Consider the following 24,807-nt stretch of genomic DNA (forward strand, 5'->3'; position numbering starts at 1 on the left):
AGCTGGCTTTGGTCGCCAGCTAGACAGTGTTTCCTCGGACCCTGCGGCTGACTTCCGGGTTAAGCGAGCAGTGGAAGGGTCGTGTTTTGGAGGACGTATGGCTCTCAACCTTCGCCTCTCCCGAGTCCTTAGAGGAGTTGCAGCGATGGGACAAGACTGTAACTACAAATTCGATATTACAAAATTGGGGAGAAAAAGGGGTAAATGTTTTTTTAATTTTTTTATAAATAAAACATTTGATGGAGGCCACTGTGTTCTTGGGGACCTTCAATGCTACAATCATACCATCCGGTCTCAGAGCTCTATGGACAATTTCTTCACCCTTATGGTTTAGTTTTTGCTCTGACATGCACTATGGGCTAACTAACTAACTATGGGCTGTTTAACTATTGAACTAACTATTCATTGTATTCTCACGCGTGAAGGTGCTGGAATTATTAGGGAATTAAGTCAAGGTGAGAAAGCGTCAGGGTTTTCCAACCCTCTCCTCGGCCTCCCCAGACATTCCGCCCAAAAATGTAACTCTAAACTGACACACCTGATTCAATAAGTCAACTAATCATCAAGCCTTTGACTAACTGAATCAGGTGTGGCAGTTTCTGTCCCCCTGTCTGTATGTCCCCTTTCTGTCTGTCGGTTCCCTCCTTTTGGTACTGTCAGGGAGCACGGGAGACCTCAGCCAAGAGAGAGAGAGAGAGAGAGAGAGAGGGGCGGAAAGGAAGGGCGGGGCGAGGTATTGATAGTGAGAATCAGTCATGTTTGCTCTGCATTGGTCACCATGGATTACCCCGTTTGGAGTGACTGATAAGGCTGTCATTGGTCACCATGGATTACCCCGTTTGGAGTGACTGATAAGGCTGTCATTGGTCACCATGGATTACCCCGTTTGGAGTGACTGATAAGGCTGTCATTGTAAATAAGAATTTGTTCTTAACTGTCTTGCCTAGTTAAATAAAAGTTAGATATTTTTTCTAAGTAAAAAATAAGAAAGAAAGGGTGAAAACCAAAACGGGACTGAGACAGAAACTCACCCGCCTGCTACATGTTGAAGAGGACAGGAATGTATCCGAGAGGACAAAAGTCACCTGGCTTAATATTGATGGGAAATTCAAGGTGTGACTGGTAATGGCGTCTGTCTGCTCTGACTCTGCTTTGAAGTTGTGTATGTGTTAATCATTAAAGTCATCCTGAAATGTGGGTTCCCTGCTTGGGCATTCTATATCTTAGCAGGGCAGGTAGGGCAGAGGAACCAAAGTCCAGCAGGTAGGAGCCTAGTGAAAATGAACTCAGTCTTACTGACAATATCAATAGGCGAACTGACTTACGCAAAGTGGACAGGCCTGTGTATTCAGTCCCCACCCAGTTTTATGGCTCGGTAGAGCAGTGCATAGCCTATATTAAAGGACACACCAGATGACTTGGGCTTATTTGCAGTTCTCTGTTGTTTTGTTTCTCTTTCACTGGAATCAGTCGGAGCTTTTCACACACAGAGAAGCAGAACGGGTAAGTGACAAATATTAGTCTTCCTAATCCCAAGTACACTACAGTAGCATGATTTGTAGGCCTACACTTGTAGCCTACATGCATTTAGCTTTTAGCTGTTGCATATACAGAGCCTTCGGAAAGTATTCAGACCCCTTGACTTTTTCCACATTTTGTTACGTTACAGCCCGATTCTAAAATTGACTACGTTTAAAAAATAATACTAATAATCCTCAGCCATCTACACACAATACCCCATAATGAAAAAGGGAAAACAGGTTGTTAGACATTTTTGCAAATGTATAAAACATGACAAACTGAGATGCAGAAGTATTCAGACCCTTTGCTATGAGACTCAATCCTGTTTCCATTGATCACTCTTGTGAGGCTGTGTGCTGCCAGGACAACAACCTCTCCCTCAACGTGATCAAGACAAAGGAGATGCTTGTGAAAAACAGGAAAAAGAGGACCGAGCACTCCCCCATTCTCGGAGCAGGTTGAGAGCTTCAAGTTTCTTGGTGTCCACATCATCAACAAACTAACATGGTACAAGCACACCAAGACAGTCGTGAAGAGGGCACAACTTAACCTATTCCCCCTCAGGAGATGGGTCCTCAGTTCTCCTGAGGTTCTACAGCTGCATCATCGAGAGCATCCTGGCTGGTTGCATCACTGCCTGGTATGGCAACTGCTCGGCCTCCGACCGCAAGGCTCTGCAGAGGGTAGTGCAAATGGCCCAGTACATCACCGGGGCCAAGCGTCCTGCCATCCAGGACCTCTATATCAGGCGGTGTCAGAGGAAGGCCCTAAAAATTGTCAAAGACTCCAGCCACCCTCGTCATAGACTGTTCTCTCTGCTACCGCACGGCAAGCGGTACCGGAGCACCAAGTTTAGGTCCAAGAGGCTTCTAAACAGCTTCTACTACCAAGCCATAAGACTCCTGAACATCTAGTCAAATGGCTACCCAGACTATTTGCACCCCCCCCCCCCCTACCCTATTCACACCACTGCTACTCTCTGTTGTCATCTATGCATAGTCACTTTCATTAACTCTACCTACATGTACATACTACCTCAACTAACCGGTGCCCCCACACATTGACTCTGTACCGGCACCCCCCTGTATATATTGTTATTTTTTACTGCTGCTCTTTAATTACTTGTTACTTTTATCTTTAATTCTTATCCATATATATATTTTTTTTACCTACACTGTTGGTTAGGGGACCGTAAGTAAGCATTTCACTGTAAGGTTGTATCTACACCTGTTGTATTCTGCGCATGTGACTAATAATGTGACTAATTTGATTTGATTTGAGATGCTTCTACAACTTGAATGGAGTTCACCAGTGGTATATTCAATTGACTGGACATGATTTAGAAAGGCACACACCTGTAGCAATTGGTATGTGAGGGTGCAAGAACACTGGGTTAAAATGAACAAAAACATTCTGCCTTGGAATCTATTTCTCTATTGTCAATGTCATTGAGTAGCCTATACAGTGAAGGCCCAAAATTGGATCAGAATTCATGCAGGATCAATGATAACTTGATTTCCAAAATTAAATAGACTAGTGATGGGGAGATGTGTGGGGTAGATTTTGGTCACATAAGATGCTCCAAAACGGCATATTGTCACATTAAAATCAGTGTAGATCTGATTATCTGATTAGTCTGCATATGTCAAACAATACTGTAATCTCCTTTCTTCAGACAGATCAGTCATCAGACATGGCTTCTATCAGCAGCTCTAACACAGCCTTTGCCTTGGAGCTGTACCGCACTCTGGGTCAGACCAACACAGGGAATGTCTTCATCTCCCCCTTCAGTATCAGCTCAGCTCTGGCCATGGTCTACCTGGGAGCTAAAGGAGACACAGCTGCTCAGATAGCAAAGGTAACGCACACATACTCAGATACACAGACATGGACACACACACACACACACACACACACACACACACACACACACACACACACACACACACACACACACACACACACACACACACACACACACACACACACACACACACACACACAGATACGCACTGAGAGAGATAGACACACATACACACACACACACACACACACACACACACACACAGATACGCACTGAGAGAGATAGACACACATACACACCCTTAAAGTAGGCTACTCAACTTGTACTTTGGAACGTACCAAAGCAGTATCTACGTACGTATCACTGTCCAGCTAGTTACCATGGAAAGGGCTATAAACCCACAGGTTACTTTTTCCCAAATGGCACCCTATTCCCTATATAGTGCACTACTTTTGACCAGGGCCCATAGGGCTATAGGCAGGGAATAATACACTGCACTTTATCTGCTTTATTCATTTCATCATCATAACTCAAAGGGTTGCAAACCGAGGGTATATTACCGATAACTTTCTAAGTTTACCAGTAAACTACCAGAATTTAGGAAACTTGGGTATGATTTAGACATTTTAATCATGTAAAATATATACATGAATAAAAAATAAGCGGATTTTAAAATGTTTTTAAAAAAATTGACAGCTGTAAAATATTATTCTAAATATAGAATACTTGTTGAGTAGCGTTCATTCGTATTTAATATGAGGAGTTCAGCATTAAATATTTTTATACTCTTTTATTTATTTTGCTATGTCAACATGTCTTTGTTGTAGTGGTCCTTCTGTAGCTCAGTTGGTAGAGCATGGTGCTTGTAACGCCAGGGTAGTGGGTTCGATTCCCGGGACCACCCATACGTAGAATGTATGCACACATGACTGTAAGTCGCTTTGGATAAAAGCGTCTGCTAAATGGCATATATTATTTTATTATTATATTATTATATTGTAAATGTTTGGCACTTAACTGGTGGCAGTTGTGAACAAAGTTGAAAATGATTCCATTGTTAATTAGAATTTGTTTTTTTAAATTAATTACGCTATTTTCTCATAGTTTATCCATTAGAAACTCATGGACAACATGGACACAGATATAAAAAGGAATATTTTGTACGAATACATTTAAAAAAAGTTTGTCATGCAGGTGAAAGAGGACCCAAAAGCGACTTGGCGAAAACAGAGTCTTTAATCCAGTAAAGTAATTACAAACAAAAAAACACAACTTTCACTCGAAATGACGAGGACTAACTGGAGACTCGATCTTGAACAGCAGGTGAACAGCAGGTTGCCTCGGGAAGGCACTCGAACCAGACAGACTCAGACACCTGCTCACCACGCAGCATCTGAGGAAAACACGACACGACAGGGCGATACACAATCACAGCACGGTGAATTCTAAACAAGGAACCGACAGGACAGGAACGGAACACAAAGGAAGAAATAGGGACTCTAATCAGGGAAAAGGATCGGGAACAGGTGTGGGAAGACTAAATGATTGATTAGGGGAATAGGAACAGCTGGGAGCAGGAACGGAACGATAGAGAGAAGAGAGAGCGAGAGAGTGAGAGAGGGAGGGGGAGAGAGAGGGATAGAAAGAGGGAAAGAACCTAATAAGACCAGCAGAGGGAAACGAATAGAAGGAAGCACAGGGACAAGACAAGATAATAAATGACAAAACATGACAGTACCCCCCACTCACCGAGCGCCTCCTGGCGCACTCGAGGAGGAATCCTGGCGGCAACGGAGGAAATCATCAATGAGTGAACGGTCCAGCACGTCCCGAGACGGAACCCAACTCCTCTCCTCAGGACCGTAACCCTCCCAATCCACTAAGTATTGGTGACCCCGTCCCCGAGAACGCATGTCCATGATCTTATGTACCTTGTAAATAGGTGCGCTCGACAAGGACGGGAGGGGGGAGGGAAGACGAACGGGAGTGCGAAGAAAGGGCTTCGACACAGTAGACATGGAAGACAGGATGGACGCGACGAAGATGTCGCTGAAGAAGCAGTCGCACAGCGACAGGATTGACGACCTGGGAGACACGGAACGGACCAATGAACCGCGGAGTCAACTTACGAGAAGCTGTCGTAAGAGGAAGGTTGCGAGTGGAAAGCCACACTCTCTGGCCGCAACAATACCTTGGACTCTTAATCCTGCGTTTATTGGCGGCTCTCACAGTCTGTGTCCTGTAACGGCAAAGTGCAGACCTCACCCTCCTCCAGGTGCGCTCACAACGTTGGACAAACGCTTGAGCGGAGGGAACGCTGGACTCGGCAAGCTGGGATGAGAACAGAGGAGGCTGGTAACCCAGACTACTCTGAAACGGAGATAACCCGGTAGCAGACGAAGGAAGCGAATTGTGAGCGTATTCTGCCCAGGGGAGCTGTTCTGCCCAAGACGCAGGGTTTCTGAAAGAAAGGCTGCGTAGTATGCGACCAATCGTCTGATTGGCCCTCTCTGCTTGACCGTTAGACTGGGGATGAAACCCGGAAGAGAGACTGACGGACGCACCAATCAAACGACAGAACTCCCTCCAAAACTGTGACGTGAATTGCGGGCCTCTGTCTGAAACGGCGTCTAACGGGAGGCCATGAATTCTGAATACATTCTCGATAATGATTTGTGCCGTCTCCTTAGCGGAAGGAAGTTTAGCGAGGGGAATGAAATGTGCCGCCTTAGAGAACCTATCGACAACCGTAAGAATCACAGTCTTCCCTGCAGACAAAGGCAGACCGGTAATGAAGTCTAGGGCGATGTGAGACCATGGTCGAGAAGGAATGGGGAGCGGTCTGAGACGACCGGCAGGAGGAGAGTTACCCGACTTAGTCTGCGCGCAGTCCGAACAAGCAGCCACGAAACGGCGCGTGTCACGCTCCTGAGTCGGCCACCAAAAGCGCTGGCGAATAGACGCAAGAGTGCCTCGAACACCGGGATGACCAGCTAACTTGGCAGAGTGAGCCCACTGAAGAACAGCCAGACGAGTGGAAACAGGAACGAAAAGGAGGTTACTAGGACAAGCGCGCGGCGACGCAGTGTGCGTGAGTGCTTGCTTAACCTGTCTTTCAATTCCCCAGACTGTTAACCCGACAACACGCCCATAAGGAAGAATCCCTCGGGATCAGTAGAAGCCACAGAAGAACTAAACAGACGGGATAAGGCATCAGGCTTGGTGTTCTTGCTACCCGGACGGTAAGAAATCACAAACTCGAAACGAGCGAAAAACAACGCCCAACGAGCTTGACGGGCATTAAGTCGTTTGGCAGAACGGATGTACTCAAGGTTCTTATGGTCTGTCCAAACGACAAAAGGAACGGTCGCCCCCTCCAACCACTGTCGCCATTCGCCTAGGGCTAAGCGGATGGCGAGCAGTTCACGGTTACCCACATCATAGTTGCGCTCAGATGGCGACAGGCGATGAGAAAAATAAGCGCAAGGATGAACCTTATCGTCAGACTGGAAGCGCTGGGATAGAATGGCTCCCACGCCTACCTCTGAAGCGTCAACCTCGACAATGAATTGTCTAGTGACGTCAGGAGTAACGAGATAGGAGCGGACGTAAAACGTTCTTTTAGAAGATCAAAAGCTCCCTGGGCGGAACCGGACCACTTAAAACACGTCTTGACAGAAGTAAGAGCTGTGAGAGGGGCAGCAACTTGACCGAAATTACGAATGAAACGCCGATAGAAATTAGCGAAACCTAAAAAGCGCTGCAACTCGACACGTGACCTTGGAACGGGCCAATCACTGACAGCTTGGACCTTAGCGGAATCCATCTGAATGCCTTCAGCGGAAATAACGGAACCGAGAAAAGTAACGGAGGAGACATGAAAAGAGCACTTCTCAGCCTTTACGTAGAGACAATTCTCTAAAAGGCGCTGTAGAACACGTCGAACGTGCTGAACATGAATCTCGAGTGACGGAGAAAAAATCAGGATATCGTCAAGATAGACAAAAACAAAGATGTTCAGCATGTCTCTCAGAACATCATTAACTAATGCCTGAAAAACAGCTGGCGCATTGGCGAGACCAAACGGCAGAACCCGGTACTCAAAATGCCCTAACGGAGTGTTAAACGCCGTTTTCCACTCGTCCCCCTCTCTGATGCGCACGAGATGGTAAGCGTTACGAAGGTCCAACTTAGTAAAGCACCTGGCTCCCTGCAGAATCTCGAAGGCTGATGACATAAGGGGAAGCGGATAACGATTCTTAACCGTTATGTCATTCAGCCCTCGATAATCCACGCAGGGGCGCAGAGTACCGTCCTTCTTCTTAACAAAAAGAACCCCGCCCCGGCCGGAGAGGAAGAAGGCACTATGGTACCGGCGTCAAGAGACACAGACAAATAATCCTCGAGAGCCTTACGTTCGGGAGCCGACAGAGAGTATAGTCTACCCCGAGGAGGAGTGGTCCCCGGGAGGAGATCAATACTACAATCATACGACCGGTGAGGAGGAAGGGAGTTGGCTCGGGACCGACTGAAGACCGTGCGCAGATCATGATATTCCTCCGGCACTCCTGTCAAATCGCCAGGTTCCTCCTGAGAAGTAGGGACAGAAGAAACGGGAGGGATGGCAGACATTAAACACTTCACATGACAAGAAACGTTCCAGGATAGGATAGAATTACTAGACCAATTAATAGAAGGATTATGACATACTAGCCAGGGATGACCCAAAACAACAGGTGTAAACGGTGAACGAAAAATCAAAAAAGAAATAGTCTCACTGTGGTTACCAGATACTGTGAGGGTTAAAGGTAGTGTCTCAAATCTGATACTGGGAAGATGACTACCATCTAAGGCGAACATGGGCGTAGGCTTCTCTAACTCTCTGAAAGGAATGTCATGTTTCCGAACCCATGCTTCGTCCATGAAACAACCCTCAGCCCCAGAGTCTATCAAGGCACTACATGTAGCACCCGAACCGGTCCAGCGTAGATGGACCGACAAAGTAGTACAGGATTTAGATGGAGAGACTTGAGTAGTTGCGCTCACCTGTAGCCCTCCGCTTACAGATGAGCTCTGGCTTTTACTGGACATGAATTAACAAAATGTCCAGCAACTCCGCAATAGAGGCACAGGCGGTTGGTGATCCTCCGTTCCCTCTCCTTAGTCGAGATGCGAATCCCTCCCAGCTGCATGGGCTCAGTCTCTGAGCCAGAGGAGGGAGATGGTTGCGATGCGGAGCAGGGAAACACCGTTGATGCGAGCTCTCTTCCACGAGCCCGGTGACGAAGATCTACCCGTCGTTCTATGCGGATGGCGAGAGCAATCAAAGAGTCCACATCTGAAGGAACCTCCCGGGAGAGAATCTCATCCTTAACCACTGCGTGGAGTCCCTCCAGAAAACGAGCGAGCAGCGCCGGCTCGTTCCACTCACTAGAGGCAGCAAGAGTGCGAAACTCAATAGAATAATCCGTTATGGACCGTTCACCTTGGCATAGGGAAGCCAGGGCCCTAGAAGCCTCCCTACCAAAAACTGAACGGTCAAAAACCCGAATCATCTCCTCTTTAAAGTTCTGGTACTTGTTAGAGCAATCAGCCCTTGCCTCCCAGATAGCTGTGCCCCATTCTCGAGCCCGGCCAGTAAGGAGTGAAATGACGTAAGCAACCCGAGCTCTCTCTCTAGAGTATGTGTTGGGTTGGAGAGAGAACACAATCTCACACTGCGTGAGAAAGGAGCGGCACTCAGTGGGCTGCCCGGAGTAGCAAGGTGGGTTATTAACCCTAGGTTCTGGAGGCTCGGCAGGCCAGGAAGTAACAGGTGGCACGAGACGAAGACTCTGGAACTGTCCAGAGAGGTCGGAAACCTGAGCGGCCAGGTTCTCCACGGCATGGCGAGCAGCAGACAATTCCTGCTCGTGTCTGCCGAGCATGGCTCCTTGGATCTCGACGGCAGTGTAACGAGCGTCTGAAGTCGCTGGGTCCATTCCTTGGTCGGTTCCTTCTGTCATGCAGGTGAAAGAGGACCCAAAAGCGACTTGGCGAAAACAGAGTCTTTAATCCAGTAAAGTAATTACAAACAAAAAAACACAACTTTCACTCGAAATGACGAGGACTAACTGGAGACTCGATCTTGAACAGCAGGTGAACAGCAGGTTGCCTCGGGAAGGCACTCGAACCAGACAGACTCAGACACCTGCTCACCACGCAGCATCTGAGGAAAACACGACACGACAGGGCGATACACAATCACAGCACGGTGAATTCTAAACAAGGAACCGACAGGACAGGAACGGAACACAAAGGAAGAAATAGGGACTCTAATCAGGGAAAAGGATCGGGAACAGGTGTGGGAAGACTAAATGATTGATTAGGGGAATAGGAACAGCTGGGAGCAGGAACGGAACGATAGAGAGAAGAGAGAGCGAGAGAGTGAGAGAGGGAGGGGGAGAGAGAGGGATAGAAAGAGGGAAAGAACCTAATAAGACCAGCAGAGGGAAACGAATAGAAGGAAGCACAGGGACAAGACAAGATAATAAATGACAAAACATGACAAAGTTATTCAAGTATACAGTATTTACCAAAGTTACCATCAATTGCAATAGATTAACTGTAAATGACCACAAATTCTGGTGACTTTGGTAAATGATCAGTTGTTTTGCAACCCTAACCACCATTATCATCAGTTTAACCATCTTTCCTCTCTGAATTCTCCCCAGGTTCTGTCATTCAACTTGACTAAAGACATCCACACAGATTTCCAGACACTCAATGGAGATATCAACTCTCCCTCTGCATCTTACATCCTGAAACTGGCCAATCGCCTGTATGGAGAGAAGACCTGCAACTTCCTGACTGTGAGTTTAACTATAAACTATACTTTTCATGCAAGTAGCAAGTAACAGCCACACTACCACTTTACAGGCTACTAATCTATACAATCTTTTCACATTTACAGATATGCTGAGGTAATAATTACATACCCATTGTTCTCTAGTAATACTAGTCCTGTGCGAATAGGGCTTTATTGAAACAGACCGACTGGCTGTGCTATTACTGTCCCCAGAAGTTCTACCGTGTTTCCCTATATGCTAATTGAACTGTTCTCTCTGCTTATTAGTTTAACTGTCCTCTATATGCTAATTGAACTGTTCTCTCTGCTTATTGGTTTAACTGTCCTCTATATGCTAATTGAACTGTTCTCTCTGCTTATTGGTTTAACTGTCCTCTATATGCTAATTGAACTGTTTCACTCTGCTGTAGGAGTTTTTAGAATCCACCCACAAGTTCTACCATGCAGACATGAAGGCAGTGGATTTCCTCGGCGCAGCAGAGGAGGCCAGAGGAGAGATCAATGGCTGGGTGGAGCAGCAGACAGCGAGTATGTTCATTCAACATATCAATGATTCAGTTAATCAATCACATACAGTAACAGTCACAAGTTTGGACACACTACCCATTCCAGGGGTTATTTACATTTACATTTAAGTCATTTAGCAGACGCTCTTATCCAGAGCGACTTACAAATTGGTTATCTTGTTTTTTATGTTTTCTACATTGGAGAATAATAGTGAAGACATCAAAACTATGAAATTACACATATGGAAACATGTAGTAACCAAAAAAGTGTTAAACAAATATTTTAGATTTCAGATTCTTCAAAGTAGCCACCGTTTGCCTTGATGGCAGCTTTGCACACTCTTGGCATTCTCTCAACCAGCTTCATGAGGTAGTGAACTGGAATGCATTTCAATTAACAGGTGTGTCTTGTTAAAAGTTCATTCACTTCTTAATGCGTTTGAGCCAATCAGTTGTGTTGTGACAAGGTAGGGGTGGTATACATAAGATAGCCCTATTTGGTAAAAGACCAAGTCCATACAGTGCCTTGCAAAAGTATTCATCCACGTTTTTCCTATTTTGTTGCATTACAGCCTGTAATTTAAATTGATTTTTATTTGGATTTCGTGTAATGGACATACACAAAATAGTCCACCTTGGTGAAATGAAATTTAAAATAAAAAAAATAATAAATAAAATGGAAAAGTGGTGCGTGCATATGTATTCACCCCCTTTGTTATGAAGCCCCTAAATAAGATCTGGTGCAACCAATTACACTCAGAAGTCACATAATTAGTTAACTAAAGTCCACCTGTATGCAATCTAAGTGTCACATCATCTGTCACATGATCTCAGTATATATACACCTATTCTGAAAGGGTCTAGAGTCTGCAACACCACTAAGCGACTTGATTAGTGTAGTGTTAGCTAGCTACATAGCTGTCTTTGCTGTCTTCGTATCTTCGTATCCAAGATAATTGTGTTGTTTAGGTTTAGAGTGTGTAGTCTTAGAGTGATTATCTTAATTTACCGAGGTTAGCTAGCCAGCTATTTGTCGTCCTTAACGTAGGAGACTCTGCTAGCTAGCCAACGCTAGCCAACGTCTTCTGAATAGAACTCAACAACCCGGTCGCATTCACAGGTAGTATCACATTTTCACTTCATTTCATTACAGTACAACGGTTTGATTTGTTTGATCGTAGCTAGCTACATAGCTAGCTACATAGCCGTCTTTGTATCAAAGATAATTGTGTAGTCTAGAGCGATTTTCTAGGTTAGCTAGCCAGCCATTGTCGTTCTTTTAACGCAATGTAACGTAAACAACACTGCTAGCTAGCCAGCTAGCCCCCGAATAGCAACACTGCAGAAACTATTACACTCAATGGAACGACTTGATTAGTGATTAGTGTAGTGTCAACAACGCACCCACTGCCAGCTAGCCTACTTCAGCAGTACTGTATCATTTTAATCATTTTAGTCAATAAGATTCTTGCTACGTAGCTTAACTTTCTGAACATTCGAGACGTGTAGTCCACTTGTCATTCCAATCTCCTTTGCATTAGCGTAGCCTCTTCTGTAGCCTGTCAACTATGTGTCTGTTTATCCCTGTTCTCTCCTCTCTGCACAGACCATACAAACGCTCCACACCGCGTGGCCGCGGCCACCCTACTCTGGTGGTCCCAGCGCGCACGACCCACGTGGAGTTCCAGGTCTCCGGTAGCCTCTGGAACTGCCAATCTGCGGTCAACAAGGCAGAGTTCATCTCAGCCTATGCCTCCCTCCAGTCCCTCGACTTCTTGGCACTGACGGAAACATGGATCACCACAGACAACACTGCTACTCCTACTGCTCTCTCTTCGTCCGCCCACGTGTTCTCGCACACCCCGAGAGCTTCTGGTCAGCGGGGTGGTGGCACCGGGATCCTCATCTCTCCCAAGTGGTCATTCTCTCTTTCTCCCCTTACCCATCTGTCTATCGCCTCCTTTGAATTCCATGCTGTCACAGTTACCAGCCCTTTCAAGCTTAACATCCTTATCATTTATCGCCCTCCAGGTTCCCTCGGAGAGTTCATCAATGAGCTTGATGCCTTGATAAGCTCCTTTCCTGAGGACGGCTCACCTCTCACAGTTCTGGGCGACTTTAACCTCCCCACGTCTACCTTTGACTCTTTCCTCTCTGCCTCCTTCTTTCCACTCCTCTCCTCTTTGACCTCACCCTCTCACCTTCCCCCCCTACTCACAAGGCAGGCAATACGCTCGACCTCATCTTTACTAGATGCTGTTCTTCCACTAACCTCATTGCAACTCCCCTCCAAGTCTCCGACCACTACCTTGTATCCTTTTCCCTCTCACTCTCATCCAACACCTCCCACACTGCCCCTACTCGGATGGTATCGCGCCGTCCCAACCTTCGCTCTCTCTCCCCCGCTACTCTCTCCTCTTCCATCCTATCATCTCTTCCCTCCGCTCAAACCTTCTCCAACCTATCTCCTGATTCTGCCTCCTCAACCCTCCTCTCCTCCCTCTCTGCATCCTTTGACTCTCTATGTCCCCTATCCTCCAGGCCGGCTCGGTCCTCCCCTCCTGCTCCGTGGCTCGATGACTCATTGCGAGCTCACAGAACAGGGCTCCGGGCAGCCGAGCGGAAATGGAGGAAAACTCGCCTCCCTGCGGACCTGGCATCCTTTCACTCCCTCCTCTCTACATTTTCCTCCTCTGTCTCTGCTGCTAAAGCCACTTTCTACCACGCTAAATTCCAAGCATCTGCCTCTAACCCTAGGAAGCTCTTTGCCACCTTCTCCTCCCTCCTGAATCCTCCTCCCCCTCCCCCCCTCCTCCCTCTCTGCAGATGACTTCGTCAACCATTTTGAAAAGAAGGTCGACGACATCCGATCCTCGTTTGCTAAGTCAAACGACACCGCTGGTTCTGCTCACACTGCCCTACCCTGTGCTCTGACCTCTTTCTCCCCTCTCTCTCCAGATGAAATCTCGCGTCTTGTGACGACCGGCCGCCCAACAACCTGCCCGCTTGACCCTATCCCCTCCTCTCTTCTCCAGACCATTTCCGGAGACCTTCTCCCTTACCTCACCTCGCTCATCAACTCATCCCTGACCGCTGGCTACGTCCCTTCCGTCTTCAAGAGAGCGAGGGTTGCACCCCTTCTGAAAAAACCTACACTCGATCCCTCCGATGTCAACAATTACAGACCAGTATCCCTTCTTTCTTTTCTCTCCAAAACTCTTGAACGTGCCGTCCTTGGCCAGCTCTCCCGCTATCTCTCTCTGAATGACCTTCTTGATCCAAATCAGTCAGGTTTCAAGACTAGTCATTCAACTGAGACTGCTCTCCTCTGTATCACGGAGGCGCTCCGCACTGCTAAAGCTAACTCTCTCTCCTCTGCTCTCATCCTTCTAGATCTATCGGCTGCCTTCGATACTGTGAACCATCAGATCCTCCTCTCCACCCTCTCCGAGTTGGGCATTTCCGGCGCGGCCCACACTTGGATTGCGTCCTACCTGACAGGCCGCTCCTACCAGGTGGCGTGGCGAGAATCTGTCTCCTCACCACGCGCTCTCACCACTGGTGTCCCCCAGGGCTCTGTTCTTGGCCCTCTCCTATTCTCGCTATACACCAAGTCATTTGGCTCTGTCATAACCTCACATGGTCTCTCCTATCATTGCTATGCAGACGACACACAATTAATCTTCTCCTTTCCCCCTTCTGACGACCAGGTGGCAAATCGCATCTCTGCATGTCTGGCAGACATATCAGTGTGGATGACGGATCACCACCTCAAGCTGAACCTCGGCAAGACGGAGCTGCTCTTCCTCCCGGGGAAGGACTGCCCATTCCATGATCTCGCCATCACGGTTGACAACTCCATTGTGTCCTCCTCCCAGAGCGCCAAGAACCTTGGCGTGATCCTGGACAACACCCTGTCGTTCTCAACCAACATCAAGGCGGTGGCCCGTTCCTGTAGGTTCATGCTCTACAACATCCGCAGAGTACGACCCTGCCTCACACAGGAAGCGGCGCAGGTCCTAATCCAGGCACTTGTCATCTCCCGTCTGGATTACTGCAACTCGCTGTTGGCTGGGCTCCCTGCCTGTGCCATTAAACCCCTTCAACTCATCCAGAACGCCGCAGCCCGTCTGGTGTTCAACCTTCCCAAGTTCTCTCACGTCACCCCGCTCCTCCGTTCTCTCCACTGGCTTCCAGTTGAAGCTCGCATCCGCTACAAGACCATGGTGCTTGCCTACGGAGCTGTGAGGGGAACGGCACCTCAGTACCTCCAGGCTCTGATCAGGCCCTACACCCAAACAAGGGCACTGCGTTCATCCACCTCTGGCCTGCTCGCCTCCCTACCACTGAGGAAGTACAGCTCCCGCTCAGCCCAGTCAAAACTGTTCGCTGCGCTGGCCCCCAATGGTGGAACAAACTCCCTCACGACGCCAGGACAGCGGAGTCAATCACCACCTTCCGGAGACACCTGAAACCCCACCTCTTTAAGGAATACCTAGGATAGGATAAGTAATCCCTCTCACCCCCCCCTTTAAGATTTAGATGCACTATTGTAAAGTGACTGTTCCACTGGATGTCATAAGGTGAATGCACCAATTTGTAAGTCGCTCTGGATAAGAGCGTCTGCTAAATGACTTAAATGTAAATGTAAATGTAAGCAAAGGGCACCACCAAGCAAGCGGCACCACCAAGAGAGGGCCGCCCACCAAAACTCACAGACCAGTTAAGGAGGGCATTAATCACAGAGGCAACAAAGAGACCAAAGATAACCCTGAAGGAGCTGCAAAGCTCCACAGCGGAGATTGGAGTATCTGTTCATAGGACCACTTTAAGCCGTACACTCCACAGAGCTGGGTTTACGGAAGAGTGGCCAGAAAAAATGCCATTATTATAGAAAAATAAGGCATGTGGGAGGCTCCCCAAACATATGGAAGAAGCTACTCTGGTCAGATGAGAAAAAAATGTTACTCCTTGGCCATCAAGAAAACGCTATGTCTGGCACAAACCCAACACATCTCATTACCCCGAGAACACCACCCCCACAGTAAAGCATGGTGGTGGCAGCATCATACTGTGGGGATGTTTTTCATTGACAGGGACTGGGAAACTGGTCAGAATTGAAGCAATGATGGATGGTGCTAAGAGGGAAATTCTTGAGGGAAGCTTGTTTCAGTCTTCCAGAGATTTGAGACTGGGACGGAGGTTCACCTTCCAGCAGGAAAATGACCCTAAGTATACTGCTAAAGAAACACTTGAGTGGTTTAAGGGGAAACATTTAAATGTATTGGAATGGCCTAGTCAAAGCCCAGACCTCAATCCAATTGAGAATCTATGGTATTACTTAAAGATTGCTGTACACCAGCGAAACACATCCAACTTGAAGGAGATGGAGCAGTTTTTCCTTGAAGAATGGACAGAAATCCCAGTGGCTAGATGTGCCAAGCTTATAGAGACATACCCCAAGAGACTTGCATCTGTAATTGCTGCAAAAGGTGCTGTACAAAGTATTGACTTTGGGGGGGATGAATAGTTCTGCACACTCAAGATTTCATTTTTTTCTTATTTCTTGATTTCTTGTTTGTTTCACAATAAAACATATTTTGCATCTTTAAAGTGGTAGGCATGTTGTGTAAATCAAATGATACAAACCCCCCAAAAATCAATTTTAATTCCAGGTTGTAAGGCAACAAAATAGGAAAAATGCCAAGGGGGTGAATACTTTCGCAAGTCACTGTATTATGTCAAGAACAGCTCAAATAAGCAAAGAGAAATGACAGTCCATCATTACTTTAAGACATGAAGGTCAGTCAATCCGGAAAATGTCAAGAACTTTGAAAGTTTCTTCAAGTGCAGTCGCAAAAACCATCAAGCGCCATGATGAAACTAGCTCTCATGAGGACCGCCACAGGAAATGAAGACCCAGAGTTACCTCTGCTGCAGAGAATCATTTAATTAGAGTCAACTGCACCTCAAATGCTTCAGAGTTCAAGTAATAGACACATCTCAACATCAACTGTTCAGAGGAGACTGTGTGAATCAGTCCTTCATGGTCAAATTGCTGCAAAGAAACCACTACTAAAGGACACCAATAAGAAGAGACATTTGTCAAAGTCTCGGGCCTAACAACACCAGTGCCTGTAATCTGGTTCAGGTTATTAATCAACCTACCAGGGTGTTTACAAACACTACAGGAACAAGATCATCCACATGTATAGATCACATTTTTCCTAATACTGTAGAACTTTGTTCTAAAGCTGTATCCGTACCCATTGGATGCAGTGATCACAATATAGTGGCTATATCCAGGAAAGCCAAAGTTCCAATAGCTGGACCTAAAATGGTATATAAGAGATCCTGCATTTTGCAGCGATACGCCATCCCATCTGGTTTGCTCTTAGTGGGACTATCATTTGTTTTTCAAAAGGACAATGACCCCAAACACACCTCCAGGCAGTGTAAGAGCTATTTGACCAAGGAGAGTGATGGAGTGCTGCATCAGATGACCTGGCCTTCACAATCACCTGACCTCAACCCAATTGAGATGGTTTGGGATGAGTTGGACTGCAGAGTGAAGAAAAAGCAGCCAACAAGTGCTCAGCATATGTGGGAACCCCTTCAAGACTGTTGGAAAAGAATGCTAAGAGTGTGCAAAGCTGTCATCAAAGCAATGGGTGGCTACTTTGAAAAATCTAAAATATAGTTAGATTTGTTTAACACTTTTTTGGTTAATACATGATTCTATATGTACTATTTCATAGTGTTGATGTCTTCACTATTACTCTACAATGTAGACAATAGTAAAAATAAAGAAAAACCCTTGAATGAGTAGGTGTGTCCAAACTTTGGACTGGTACTGTATATTGTCTAAATTGGGAAATATGTAGTGCAATACAGGGAGGAAAAAACACAACATAAATACAACAGCATACACAGCCAGAAGAGAACTGGCCACCCCCTCAAAGCCTGGTTCCTCTCTGGGTTTCTTCCTAGATTCCTGCCTTTCTAGGCTGTTTTTGCTGCCACCGTGCCTCTACATCTGCAATGCTTTCTGTTTGGGGTTTTAGGCTGGGTTTCTGTATAAGCACTTTGTGACATCTGCTGATGTAAAATATAAAATAAAATATAAATACATATGATTGATTAAACCATCAGCTAAATATGAATAAATGTGTCTTTGCTTAAATGACATAATTAGAACCATATGGTACCTCTTGTTTTAGATTGTTTCATTGTGCGTGTGTGTACGTGCATGTGTGTTTGTATGTTTGCGTTTACAGATCAAATCAAAGATCTGCTGAAGCCGGGGACAGTCAGTGCTATGACGAGGTTGGCTCTAGTCAACGCCATCTACTTCAAAGGAAACTGGCTGAATCGATTTGACCAAAAAGACACCAAAGAGATGCCCTTCAAACTAAACCAGGTATTTAGATAGATATCTATGCTGAGTAATTCAATAATGGAATTATAATATAATTATATACTACACTCCTAGAAGATATGATGAAAATATATATAAAAACAAAAAAGGATTCAAAAGTTCACTTTAAATGGGCCTTATTTATAGCAATGGTACAGGCAAAGATTAGACATGTGTGTGTCATCCGAGACAAAACAAACCTTCAAGTCACACTGTATAGGCCTATTGTGAATTATATGGCGGTCAGATGAACTCATTCTCCTTGTCTGTTATATTCTGTGATTTTTCAGAATGAAAGCAAGCCAGTTCAGATGATGCACCAGATGAAGAAGTTCCCCTTTAACTACGTCCCAGACTATAACCTTCAGATCGTGGAGCTTCCGTATGTGGACGAGGAGCTCAGTATGTTTGTCCTGCTACCTGAGGAGACCACTGATGGATCTGCTCCCCTAGTGAAGGTGATACACAACCTCCTATAACCTTTTCACACTACTGAAGAAACCCTTACTAATGAGCCATGTTACAAATCCCACAAAGTGGGTTCCCCCTATTGGCTCGATGCGTAGGGGGGTTTGCCTTTCATGCCAGCAACCCGGGTTCGCTTCGCTGTCCCTCTGTTCAATACACTACAAAACCTCCTATAGTTAAAGTGATACTTCACCCAAATTACAAAATTACATTGGTTACCTTACCATGAAAACAGACTATGGTCAAGGTACAGTGGTTCTTCCTTTGAAAGTTGTGTCATACTGCAACACAGCTTGTGGGGTGCCACAGAATCCTATGGCACGTTATTTAAGTGTCAGCCATTGTTGCCATTAATGCTAGTTTGACCACCAGAGGGCATCTTTGAGAAGTTAAGTTATTGAAATGACATGGCGCTGTAGACGTAAGAGTCCTTAAGAGCTGTTATAGCATAACTTACTTACGGCATACAGGCCTACTTCAATATACAGTATATCAATCAGTCATTAGTTAATTTGTGCGTGTCATCACGTCTTACATGTCTTTAAATGCATTCAAACATTTTAGTTATAACTTGAAATAACGAATGGATCAATTAATATTTAAACATTAATTTAAATATGTTAATGAATTCAATTTGTTTTTTACTATTTCGAAATGCATATGTTTATTAGGCTACTGTGCAATGTCTTTAAATACATTGGTTCCCTCTACCCTCCTTTCCTATTGTCCTGCTAATAGCCCATCCTCGGGGGATGGCTTCTTTTTTATTAAATACATGTTTTAATTACAGTCATTTACCATTCTCATTCTCGGAGTGTAAACGTTGTCAACAACCTGCTACACTTGTGTGAAAAACAAGTGTTTGAAAACATGTTTTCAAAATGTCTCCAACTGTTAATCAACTGTATTCTAAAAAAATAAAAACACAGGATCTACAGTGGTACAAATATATTATTGAATTGGGTTTTAAAAAACTGTTTTAAAATGAATATGTTGACTAGGCTACTGTGCAGTCTGACGAAACCGACAGGGCAATGAGAATAGACAACAGAAGCAGGAACAGCATAGGGCTGATTGACTTACTCATTCCTGGCTTTCGTTCAAAGTAAGTTATATTATTAAAACAGCGTCTCTAATGTGTGGATAGGCCACTGGGAGTAAACGGATACTGTACTGCACTCTGGTCAAAGAGTGATGACAGACACAGAAGACCAGTCTAGGAGTTTAATGATGAACCAGAGTATACATGTGGTCTGTGTCCAGAGGGAAACAGGAAACAGGAAATAGAAAATTACTACAATGTAAATCCAATAAACAATTAAACACTAATGTCAACAATCTCTATACAGAATTGACAATAAGAGAAAAATAACGCACCATAGTTCCTCTCAAGATAATTAACATTACAGTTACACCAACGGGTAGGCTAATCACACAAAACGTGGTAAGGGAACTGGTGAAGAAAGTTACATACACATTTAGTCAAAAATGCACAAATATCCTTGCAAATGAAAATAGTCTAATCTCCACAAAAGCCAACCTAACTAAGAAATACATTTAGTTTGTTGCCATGGTGAATAATCCAATAATAATTGGTAGGACACATTAAAGGAAACATCAGAGTTTACCGGAATCTCTAAATGAAATTACTGGCAGATCAATACAATGTCCTTGTAAATCTAATTACATTTAGAGGATTCTAAATTAATATCTAAGGGGCTTTTATACAATTATAATGCAGGGTTAATAACATTTACATTTACATTTAAGTCATTTAGCAGACGCTCTTATCCAGAGCGACTTACAAATTGGTGCATTCACCTTATGACATCCAGTGGAACAACCACTTTACAATAGTGCATCTAAATATTTTAAGGGGGAGGGGGTGAGAAGGATTACTTTATCCTATCCTAGGTATTCCTTAAAGAGGTGGGGTTTCAGGTGTCTCCGGAAGGTGGTGATTGACTCCGCTGTCCTGGCGTCGTGAGGGAGTTTGTTCCACCATTGGGGAGCCAGAGCAGCGAACAGTTTTGACTGAGCTGAGCGGGAACTGTACTTCCTCAGTGGTAGGGAGGCGAGCAGGCCAGAGGTGGATGAACGCAGTGCCCTTATTTGGGTGTAGGGCCTGATCAGAGCCTGGAGGTACTGAGGTGCCGTTCCCCTCACAGCTCCGTAGGCAAGCACCATGGTCTTGTAGCGGATGCGAGCTTCAACTGGAAGCCAGTGGAGAGAGCGGAGGAGCGGGGTGACGTGAGAGAACTTGGGAAGGTTGAACACTAGACGGGCTGCGGCGTTCTGGATGAGTTGTAGGGGTTTAATGGCACAGGCAGGGAGCCCAGCCAACAGCGAGTTGCAGTAATCCAGACGGGAGATGACAAGTGCCTGGATTAGGACCTGCGCCGCTTCCTGTGTGAGGCAGGGTCGTACTCTGCGGATGTTGTAGAGCATGAACCTACAGGAACGGGCCACCGCCTTGATGTTAGTTGAGAACGACAGTTTGTTGTCCAGGATCACGCCAAGGTTCTTAGCGCTCTGGGAGGAGGACACAATGGAGTTGTCAACCGTGATGGCGAGATCATGGAACGGGCAGTCCTTCCCCGGGAGGAAGAGCAGCTCCGTCTTGCCGAAGTTCAGCTTGAGGTGGTGATCCGTCATCCACACTGATATGTCTGCCAATAATAAATGAATATGTTTGTAGGGGTTGATACATTTTTGTTGTAGGGGAAAATCTGTTTTTAGAGTACTTAAGCATTGTCAGTTTGCCCATTTTGGCCCTTAGGCTACACTTTAGAATAGGACTCAACTCTAACTGACCGCACTATCTATCGGTAGTCTAAACTGTGGCACAAATTTGGGGATTTTTCACACCTAGCCAAGCTATTAGAGTATCCTTTTGTGAAAAACAAGTGTTTGAAAACATGTTTTCAAAATTCCTCCAGCTGTACATAACTACTGTAAATAAAAACAGCATCAACAGTGGTACAAATATATTACTGAATTAGATTTTTCTTTAAACTGTTTTGAAATGTATGTTTATTAAGCTACTGTGTAGTCTGACAAGTAAACATAGCCTATAGTACATAGTCAACATGGTAAAGTGCCTAATTCCTTACGTAAGGGAGAGCAGGCCATGTCCAGACTTTCTCTGTGACCTCAAGTACTCATTAACTCTGTCTTTAATGCTTTGTCGTGTTCCATCAGTCAAGGACAGAAACTTCTGAGACACACCCAGAGGTTCACTGGTAAGACACATTTGTCTCGGGATCCATCCCAGTTGGTATTCTGTGTCCTCTCGTGGTATCTCTCTTTGGTTACACATCCTTGGAATAGCAGAAGAGCATAACGGTCCGGACGGCCCTTGCTGTGCCTGGTGAGCAGTTCGTCAAGTTTTCTTGTCAGAAGAGGAATGGAAATGTCAGTGTGAACCGACGACCTGACGAACCCGCCACGTATGTCGACTCTGCCTGTCAGAGGTGGAGTTCCAGAGCTCACAGGTGGATTGTCCAGGTGTGCCTGGCATGGATTGTGACTCCATCTCCTTCCTCTTCCTCTTCAACATGTCATTCTCCACCTGGCTCTGGACCAATGACGAGTGACTCCGCCAATACCGCCTGGCTCTGGACCAATGGATCAGCTTGTCGCCCGTATCTCTCGTATCCCTCAGAGAATGTTTCTCTTTCTGCTGGTCTGCCTTCAATGACTTCATCTCGGTCTTCAAAGTTTGAATCTGATCCATGTGCATCTTCATCAGATGAGCCGAATGGTACAGCCCTGAGCCCACCTTCGATTACAGTGGAATAAACGGTAGATAAATGAATATTAAAAGTGACTACAAACACGCAAATGCTGCAGAAACACATTTTAAGAATCTAGCTAAACGAACCACTTTTTTGGGAACCAATGTATTTTTTCTGTTGTCTGTTGTCCAGATCTTTGTCCACTGATCTCCATGGATGGTTTTGGGTCGGTTGAGAATGACCAGGATCTCTATTCATTTAAGTGAGCAGATTATGTCTTTCAGGAGGAACGGAAAATCTACTGGAGACATTTAAAAAATACTGTTAGAATTAGGGATTATGTAGCTGAGATATACAGTAGTTGAAATGAACATCTACATTTTGAAAGAGTATTTTTATCATTATTTTATTGACAAAAGCATAAAGATGTTGATGAACAAATACTGTACTGTACAAATACTGTACTCCCTCCAATTTAGAGGATTGGATGATTCTAAATTTAGATCTAAGGGCCTTTTTCGTTAGGGCAAATCTGGTCTGTGAGAATATCTAAGGGCCTTTTTCGTTAGGGCAAATCTGGTCTGTGAGAATATCTAAGGGCCTTTTATATAATTAGAATGCAGGGTTAATAATAATAGCTGGATAACAGATCGGCTTTCGAAACTCATTAAGAGACGGCTTCTCTCTTCAATATAATCATTAATTAAAAAGATTAAACCCATAGGTTTTAGGCCTGCAATAGTGTATAATAATCCATGCCTTCTGGGAATGTTAAAAATTAGAATTTTGGCTGTTAGAAGTACTAAAATCAACCAATGTCAGCCTTTAAATGCTTTATTATCCAAATGTTTAAAGTGCGTGTGGGTGACGGAGAGAAACTAAATGGTGCAGTTTGAGGCCATGAGGCGGAGGGTGACGCAGTGCTGGAGATAAAATAAATGAGAAGGGAAAAAAAGCTGGGAAAAAAAGAAGCTTGCAACATGCGTCTGATTATTCATTATGAATACGATTGATTTAGTTTATATTCTTCATTGCAACCACAATGTCACGAATAATTGAACACGCACAACATGAGCAGATTAACTTGGTCCAAACAGTCAGAACATTTATTTTTAAAGACTATCAGAAAGAGTGTTGGTACTTCTTTATTTTGATCCAAAGCCATGAATGAGTGAGTCACTCAGCTTTATACTGACAAAATGCTGACTCTTTCATTCCGTTTCTTCTTCACATCAGCAAAGAAGGACTCCGTGTTTCAGAAACTCACTTTATATATATATATATATCACTCTTTCACACGGTGGTAAATAAAGCCAGGTTTTTATTGATTTGATTTATTTTTGTTTTCAGAGAGAGAGAAACCAAAAGCCCACCCTGCCTATTTAAAAAAAAAAATCCTCAGTCGATGGTCCTGGAGTTAAGTTCTCTCTAGTGCCAGAGAAGAGAGACTCTCAGACTGTAAATATTTCCATTAATTCTTCAAAAAGATTTGTGCCATAGTTTAGACATCTGAGAGATCAGCGTTCTAATTCCCCCTCTAATTCTGCAATGACAGAATCTACCACTAACGGTCTCGGCCTAAACTCTAACCTTTTAAAGAAGAACCACTGTGACAGCATTCCATGCGTTGGTTTTGTTTCCCTGGTTTCCAAATGCTAACGTTTTAGCATTTGTGGCAAAATCCAATGCAAGTCATGGTACCTATATTAGCATTTTCCACGCATCATTTGCCACTAGGTGGTGGACTTGGCTCAGGCCCGGGTAGGTTGCTGAAAATCCCACTACTACAGTATCATCTATCATCTGTAGGAGTGTCAATGCTGCTACGCCTCTCTACACTGATTGGGTTTCAACTGTGTGTGTTTCACCTTCTTTCTATACTGACTGGGTTTTAACTGTATGTACAATTTTAGCTGGAGAGAGAGCTGACCATGGAGAAACTGGACGAGTGGACCAGCAGGGACAACATGGACACGGGCACAGAGGTCATAGTTCACCTGCCCAAGTTTAAACTGGAGGAGGACTACGAGCTGAACGAGCCCCTGACCCAGCTGGGCATGAAGGACGTGTTTGAGGGGGGCAGGGCCGACCTGTCTGGGATGAACAGGGAGGGGGGACTCTTCCTGTCTACGGTGGCCCATAAGGCCTTTGTGGAGGTGAACGAGGAGGGGACGGAGGCTGCCGCCGCCACTGCTGGGATAGTAGCGTTCTGTATGATCCGAGAGGAACACTTCACAGCTGACCATCCCTTCCTTTTCTTCATCAGGCATAACAAGAGCAAAAGCATCCTCTTCCTCGGCAGATTCTCCTCTCCTCAGTAGAAGACTGGTTAAAAGCGTAGAGAAGATTTAATTTATGACATTTATTTGACAGGGAGAAATTAACATCATTCAACATTTCTGTAAATGTGGCAGATTTAGCAAGCTAGCTAGAAGCTAGTTCCATCAGCCCTTGATTGAATCCACTATTAAAAAATATATTTTAAAAAATAAAGGAAAATGTCTACA

At 45.0% G+C, this 24,807-nt stretch overlaps 1 protein-coding gene across 2 annotated transcripts; it reads left to right on the forward strand.

Moving 5' to 3' along the window:
* Positions 1 to 852: 852 nt before the first annotated feature.
* On the forward strand, positions 853 to 24,807 carry LOC124038066 (leukocyte elastase inhibitor-like). Of its 2 annotated transcripts, none has more exons than XM_046353480.1 (7): positions 853 to 1,113; positions 3,197 to 3,379; positions 10,039 to 10,176; positions 10,583 to 10,700; positions 17,956 to 18,098; positions 18,386 to 18,553; positions 24,214 to 24,807. In XM_046353480.1, exons 2-7 carry the CDS (start codon positions 3,215 to 3,217, stop codon positions 24,619 to 24,621), a joined length of 1,140 nt encoding a protein of 379 aa, XP_046209436.1. In that variant the 5' UTR covers positions 853 to 1,113; positions 3,197 to 3,214; the 3' UTR covers positions 24,622 to 24,807. The 2 variants fall into 2 exon arrangements, with proteins under 2 accessions (XP_046209436.1, XP_046209435.1); XM_046353479.1 differs by lacking the exon at positions 853 to 1,113 and adding an exon at positions 1,312 to 1,503.

Source organism: Oncorhynchus gorbuscha, linkage group LG06 (genome assembly GCF_021184085.1).
Source record: "Oncorhynchus gorbuscha isolate QuinsamMale2020 ecotype Even-year linkage group LG06, OgorEven_v1.0, whole genome shotgun sequence".
In the NCBI taxonomy this organism is placed as follows: domain Eukaryota; kingdom Metazoa; phylum Chordata; class Actinopteri; order Salmoniformes; family Salmonidae; genus Oncorhynchus; species Oncorhynchus gorbuscha.